Source organism: Leptonychotes weddellii, chromosome 2 (genome assembly GCF_054177405.1).
Source record: "Leptonychotes weddellii isolate Sample4059 chromosome 2, ASM5417740v2, whole genome shotgun sequence".
In the NCBI taxonomy this organism is placed as follows: domain Eukaryota; kingdom Metazoa; phylum Chordata; class Mammalia; order Carnivora; family Phocidae; genus Leptonychotes; species Leptonychotes weddellii.
The window spans coordinates 123,015,209-123,022,795 of record NC_138370.1 but is presented as its reverse complement, the minus strand read 5'-3'; the positions used below and the strand labels follow the sequence as shown (position 1 = coordinate 123,022,795).

The 7,587-nt window shown below is 38.2% G+C and overlaps 1 protein-coding gene and 1 non-coding gene across 2 annotated transcripts in view; both read right to left on the bottom strand.

Annotated features, from left to right (window-relative positions):
• Window positions 1-7,587, bottom strand: part of CCDC158 (coiled-coil domain containing 158) — a 48,848-nt gene that overhangs the window by 14,895 nt on the left and 26,366 nt on the right. The window contains exons 12-15 of the mRNA XM_081813145.1: window positions 6,267-6,419; window positions 4,061-4,173; window positions 1,926-2,084; window positions 850-969 (exon numbers count right to left, since the gene is read on the bottom strand). Coding sequence (XP_081669271.1) covers window positions 850-969; window positions 1,926-2,084; window positions 4,061-4,173; window positions 6,267-6,419 — 545 coding nt within the window. The remainder of the gene's footprint in view (window positions 1-849; window positions 970-1,925; window positions 2,085-4,060; window positions 4,174-6,266; window positions 6,420-7,587) is intronic.
• On the bottom strand, window positions 5,503-5,609 carry LOC115943220 (U6 spliceosomal RNA). The gene has a single exon (XR_004077827.1). It is a non-coding gene; the product is annotated as a U6 spliceosomal RNA (small nuclear RNA).

Sequence of the window (7,587 nt, the reverse complement as noted above, 5' to 3'; positions counted from 1 at the left end):
TTTTTTTTTTTTAAGATTTTATTTATTTATTTGAGACAGAGAGAATGAGAGACAGAGAGCATGAGAGGGAGGAGGGTCAGAGGGAGAAGCAGACTCCCTGCCGAGCAGGGAGCCCGATGCGGGACTCGATCCTGGGACTCCAGGATCATGACCTGAGCTGAAGGCAGTCGCTTAACCAACTGAGCCACCCAGGCGCCCTAAGTTACTCTTTGAAGACGAAGCATATGCTTAGGGAGATGCCTTTACACTGCTAACTGTAAAAAGCATTTGAGGCATGAAAACACCTTGGATGGTGGGCCAGTAAACTGGTTCCTAGTTTTTGCCAGACTCCACGGCAGTTCTGGCTAACTACTGAGAAAAATCCTCTACAACTATGAGTGCTCTAGCCTGTGAAAGTATCTATTACTAAGACTTTAATGAATGTCTGAAGCTTTAAAATATACTTGCAACATAGACATATATTTCAATGGAAAATGTACCATTTTTAAAGAACACATGTTTCTGTCTTGCAGATTAAATCATTTTTGCTATTCTCCAAACAAGCTACACACGCTTGCATGTTGGGGCTTTGCACTTGCTTGACCCACTTCTGTATATAAAGTTCTTCTTTCAGGTAGCCTCAAGGCATTCCTGAAGAAGGTGTTTGCCTCTCTTATTATAAACTTAATACAGAGTATGGTGCTTCAATTTGTTACCATAGGAAAAGGATAGGTATAGAATGTAAGGATGTTTATACAGATTCTGTAATTGCTAGTATCAGATAATGTTGAAAGTACACTTGAATGTATCTAAGGCACAGGAAGGAAATATATAAGTATATTAAAGAATGGCATTATTTTTTGCTTAAACTATGATGAAAAAAAAAAAAGACCTCACTTTTACATCCAAAGTGTGTTGAAGTTTTAGGCGCACAGATTCTTGTTCCTGACGCTGTATGATATCTTGACATTCTGCAAACTGCAAAGATGCCTACGATCAAGCAACCACATGTGGTTTATCCTCCATTCTCTATACAATTTTATTTTATTAATCTATAAATACCAAGTTGCCATCTCTTCAAGGGAACTTCCCCCACTCTTAGCACACTAACTTGCATTTGTCTATTAATTTATTTTATTCAGTAAACTTAGAACGATTGGAGGCCATCTTTATTCTCTGTGTCCCCAGCATCTACACAGCATTTAGTACATGAAGGGCATTCAAGAGAATGAAGAAGTTAAGGATGAAATGAGCAAATAGCTTTAGCAATATAAGAAAAATATACAGAGAAATAACAACTGAAATTCATTGAATCAATATCTCATGTTTTAAAATCAAAGTTGACATAGGAGGGATCACAGGTCATTCTACCTAACCATAAAGGCTCTGATTTCTTAAGAATCAAGGACTAGTCTGGGTACATTTTTAGCCTTCCAGAGTTCTCAGGTGACAAGAAAGATTTATTCCTCTATGATAAATGGCAATTACAAATCCAGGGTCATTAATCCTTCTCATTCTTTAAGCTGTGTTTTCTGCCTGCATTTTCTGGACCCCAACAAATGTCAGACAGTAGAATTATGCTATCATTTTATTGATATCATTAACAGACTGTATTCTACCTAGTGTCCAAGTCATTCTGTGGCAGTAAGTTAGACTGGAGACATTTTAATTTATTCAGTCCACTAAGGACATCAGGAGCATCTTACATCTCATATCTTACCGCTCCTGTGACTGTATTAGCCTGAAAGAGAGAATTTTGTAAAATGTATGCATTATAACTATGTTTTAAAGCTTAGAAGAGCCTTCTCCATAGGATGCGGTTTTTCCTTGTGCCAGGTGATTGTGATGTAATAGAGATTTGGTTCCTATCAACATGGAGCTTTTATTCAGAACAAGTCTACTTCATAGCTATTTAGCTGATAATTACACGTTTGGTTAATAACTACCTTATCAAGAGCTACTTCCATATTAGCAACCTTTTCTTTCAAACGGCGTTCCTGGGATCTCAGGACCTCCAGCTCTCCAGCCATCTTGTTTTTTTCTGTTGCAACCGTACTCAGTTCCTGGCTCAATTTATTCTTCTCTTCTTTTAGAAAATGCTTTTCCTATAATTATAGAGGAAAAAATATCAGAAATAATATGCTGACATAGATGCTCAGATGTGATGGAAATATGAAACTTTATAAAGACCTGAACTATAGTTTAATTCATATGCCATTTAATTGCATTTGAGTTGGAGCTGGGAGCTATTAGAATTGTTACCACGTACTCTTTTATTTTTATCACTACTGGTATTATTACTTCTTCTTAGGCTTATTAAATCTTTGATAAAACCTACAAAACATGTAATAACTATGCTGCATAAAAAGACGGCATTATGGTGAATTGAGATTGAGTAATCATACACTAAATTTTATTGTAATTTGTTTAAAATGACAAAAGAGATTTAAAGAAGATGCTTTATTTGAAAGCTTTGTGGGCTTCTATTTTGTTTCAAGGTTGAATATTCATTTCATAAATGCCTACTGCAGACCCTAAAAAGATGGGACACACAGTTCCTGCCCTCAAGGCCCAGTGATAAGAATGAGCTTATTGATATACTTCTGGAGAGCCTTCGGTATTCAACAAAATTTCATTAAAATTTGTGCACGTTCCTTTAAAAAAGCATCATGAGATAGGGAGACAAAAAGAAATGCACAGTAGTCAAGTTACCTCAACTTACTGAGTCTGTATTTCTTTATATATTTCTTTCTTCAAGAAAATGTTTAATGTAAAAAAGGTAGATGGTATTGCCACTGTAATAAACCTTTTGGATGGAAATAATTGTTTTTTCTGATTAGTTAGAAAAGGCTTCAGAAAGAAAGATTAATTTTACAAGTTGTCTCCTTTCTGTTTGAAGGGGATGTCCATGGGTTTTGATGAATCCCTTCCTCTGGGTGGGGACAGGCACCTGTGATGACAGCAGGCAGTGACCTCTTATGCCCTAAGATTCCCCAGGGAGGATGAGGATAAGCATTGCTTTACGTCCCAAATGGGCAAATAATGGGAGAAGAAAAAGAAAAAAACAAATTTAGGGTAAGAGAAAAGGAGGGAAGAAAAAAATAGGAAAGAACCCCAAAACGGAAATAACTAAGTCCCTATGACGAGGGGTCTGCACAAACACATGCGTTTGTCCATATCGGGACTGTTTAGCCTCACTCTAAAGGCTGTCAGCAGCTCCTGTGGGGCATGGGGAAAGCAGTTAACTTGAGCTGCACCTGTCTTCTACGCAAGCTCGTTACTGCTTCACCTCCGTACAGTCAGTTCTGATGTAACTTCTTTTGAAAATTGTTCCAAAGTGACTGATGTATCAGAGAACGTCTGAGCACAAAACCGATTTCACACTTGTTATGTAGTTTCATTTATACTAAGTCAACACAAAACTGCGCCCAGCTAAACAGAGCTGTGTAGGAATACACAAAAAGCATACATGCACACTCTTCAAACACCCATCTACCGCTACCTCAGTTTACCTTGTTTTAGGAGTCACATCCACGCACATCTGGTGTTACAGAAAACCCCCCTTTTGCCCCCTTATAATACCTCACAAGCCGCAACCCTCTGATGCACACTTCCACAAGCAAACGTCAGGTCTTTTTCAAGTTAAAGGACCATATTTATTGTAGTATTTATGTATTCTTCACCATTTAACATGTGACATGTGTAAAACTGCTACCATTTTCATTCCGTTCCTATTTTTTTATGTCACTGATGAAATCTGTTAGTGGGGTGCTCCTAATCCCACTGTTCTCAGCACCCCCGGGGCTTGTACTGCACAGTTTGGCAGAGCACAGTGACTTTAAGAACACATACGTCACATAAAATCATTTCCTGTCTCTACCAGGAACGTCCTTTTGCCCATTTTCTGCATTTAAAATACTAGCTCTTTCAAGATCCTACTCAAATGTTCCTTCAGGAGCTTTTCCCTCATTCTCTTGGTCAGAAATAACCTCATGTCTCTGTTGTACTTTGTAACTCCTCTGTCTTCTCCTATTAAAGAGTGAACAGATTGGCTTCCTCCACTCTGAGGACAGGTACTCACCTTATTTGCATTTGTCATTGCCTCTTCCAAAAATTGTATCTTGCTCTGAAGGGCATCTATTTGACCTCTTTTAGCTGTGATTTGCTTTTGCATCCCCATTGCCACTTTCATAGCTGGGGGAAAAAAAGGAAGTAAACTGCCTTAGTTTTTAAGATTTCTAAATTTTGAGAGGCTACTATAAATTGATGGTTAAACATTATGAGAAGGCGACAAGATTCTCCAAGGCACTTGGACAGTTTCAAGAGAGTGATCATGGAGAAAGGTCTTCAGATTTCACAGTATTGGGATATAACAATTTTCAGCAATTACTCAGAGATGTTGAGCTGAGATTGATGTTTTGATTTCCTTCCTATTGGTATTAGTTTCATTGACTATCATAATTTGCCCTATCTCCCATGGTTATAGAATACTGATCAAATTCATACCTACCCATATAGAAAACATATACATAAACATAGTCATATAATGAAAAACATATGTAATATTTTTACTAAAATAATTTTCTAGAAATTCATATTTAAAATACCAAAGACATCTCTTATTTGTTTATATGATATCCTATAAACATGTCATAAGTGACTGTGTAAGACATCTATTATTAAGTGATCTTTTTAAAGATTCCAGTGATACCACAAACCATTCAGTTTTTATTCCCATGGTTATTGCATGTGTTTGGCACTCACTACTATTTCAACAGTCATTTTTGGCAGCATAAGCATATATATGGAATTATTTTAGTAAAACTAGTGATGGAATGAGAATGTTCAAAGCAGGTAGGAGGCACCGAATACTTCAGACATGGCAGGCCATTGAAAAGATCTATGAAGCTCACCCTTGCTTGGAAATTCAAAGCCAGAGACCCAGTGTTGTTTCCCACAGGTAGCTGAGGAAAGAGATTTGAAAATGCCATGGCTTTGAGTCAGATCCAAATAGCGCTCAGAGGTTAAAAAGAGAAAATGTACTATTCTTTAGAAACAAACTATCAGAGAGGATGAAAGGTCTGACTTCTTGCTAACAAGATTCAGTTCCTCTAGCTGTCAAAACAGGGCTGATTAGGCAGAGCACAGGGCTTTATTAACAGAGCGACAGTCCGACATCATTCGCTCACCAGTCACCTCATTCAAGCACTCAGAAGAACTCTGGTCTCATTAAGTGCATCATGGCTGGCCTTCAAAGCTTATTTCTTAAATCTCTCTTATTTTAAGATAATTTTAATTAATAAAAATAAGCATTTGAATGCAAACACAGGTTTACCTAGTTAATTTAATCACTGTAATGACTGGGGCTGTGGTCGGAATGCCTGGAGGGCACTGAGGAAAGGACTCTCTCTGGTGGTGGGGGGAGGGAACAGACCCCAATGGGCCTCCTGAGTGACCTCTCCAGACCCCACCATTTTCTTGGTGTTAACCAGCAAAGAAAGAGCTGAACCTGCAAGAACTGCACAAAATACAGAATGCTTCAAGAATCTGTGTGTGGCCTTTGGACAGGGGCCACAATAATCTTCTCTGAATGGTTCCAATTTTAGTATATGTGCTGCTGAAGCAAGCACAGAAATAAATCTTTTGACATTAAAAAATGTTGAGAAATAAAAAAATATAGACTTTACTTAGATTAATATTTATTCTTATAGCCAGCTAATATAGCCATACCAACAACAATATGAATAATATAAAACAGCAGATAACCTTCTCTGTCAGAATTAATATGGGCAGCAAGGGACAAAGGGAACAGGTCTAAGTGGTGACAAGGGACCACTCATCCTGGCAGTTGAATTCCCAGGGCTTCATCCCATTTTTATTGCAGAGAAAGAATCAGGAACTGACAATTAACCACAAATTTATAGTTTGTGTGGATAACGAACATGTGAAAAATAAGGGAAAATCATTGGTAATTTGTATTTTTATCAACACTTCCTTAAGAATAATTAATTGGCACTTACAGACATTGAGATCTGTTAGAAATTACTGAAACAGCCACAGGAAAAACTCAGATACTTTAGGGATTATATTAAGCACATGGCATTTTCCCTAAAAAACCCTGAGTAGAACGACTGCTATCTAACACCCGTCATTGGTGCCTATCACTGTGTATCTCTCACATCGGGTGGCACCTGAGAGAGGTGGCAGGCGATGTATCCAGGTTTGTGTTTTAATAAGTCTAGACCAATGGAATTAAAAACAGAAGAATAAAATCCAGCAAAGCATACCATGACCATCGGATCCTTCCATTGACTTTAATGTATTTCTTGTTTGTTCAAGTTCAGACTGTGCAGATTTTAATTGCATTTTCAGTTTATTTGTAGTAGCTTCCATTTCTTCAGTTTTGTTTCGAAAATTCCTTTTTAAGACTTCATAGTCCTCTGTACCATGTGATAATAATAGATGGTTACTTTTGTCTATCTCGTTGTATGAAGTGTATTTTATTTGTAATTAATGATCACAGAATTTCAGAGCTGGAAGAGACTTCATTTATCTACATCATCATCTGTTATAGAAATTAGATGTACAGTCACATTTTACTCTCCTTTTACTCTTCACTGATTTTTTCCAGCCAGTGTAATTGGCTCACATGAACTGCATCTTTCTTGGGTGGTCATATGTACCACAACAGATCTCACCACCATCTGTAGGTAGGTGCAGCTCCAAGACATGATAACCTGAGGTTGCCATGTGTTCTTTTTATTTCTAGTAATTATTAAAATACTTGGCGTGTATTCATCATTCTATACAAAAACACACACACACACCTACTTACCTTTTTATATATTTATATATGATAGATTTATATCTACAAAGGGAACAAACAGAGCCAAGACCTCTTTGCTGAGATGTTAACTGTCTACCCAGACATTTCCATGTGAATGTCCCGGCACCACCCACACCAACCGTCTCATACTGGCTATATCTCACCCTCCCGCCCTCAAGCCTGCCCCTCCTAATGGTTTCCCTCTCTCAGTCGTTGGTGACCACTGTTCTCCCAATACCACAGACCTAAAACCTGAAGGCCGCACACAACTCCTCCAATCACAAAGTACTGTTGTTTAATCATCAAAATACTCTTAATTTTTTCTCTCATTCTCACTGCCACTGCCTTTGTTCAAGTTTTCATGGCTCCCTGGGGCCATTGCAACACCCTCTTTAACTGGCTGGCCTCTGGCCCTATAGTCTTGCCTTTCTCTATTTACCTGCCGACACTGTCCTTTCAAAATGTAAATTTGATGACAATAATCTCCTACTTAATGTCTTTGCTGGCTCCGCACTGTCTGGCTCTGCCTATCTACTCTGCCTCATTTCTTAGCCCTTGTTCCTTTGCACTTTTACTCACATACTTCTGAGCTTACATTGTTATTTCATGCCTTGTGCTTTTGCCCATAATGTTCTCTCTGCCTGGGTTGCCCTTCCACCTCTTTTTTACCTGCCAAATCCCTTTCTTTCTTCAAAGTTAGCAGAGGAGGTGTGAATCCTATAGGAGACTGATTGTCTACACTCTCCTCCAATTGCACCCAGCACACTGTGCCTCAACCCACT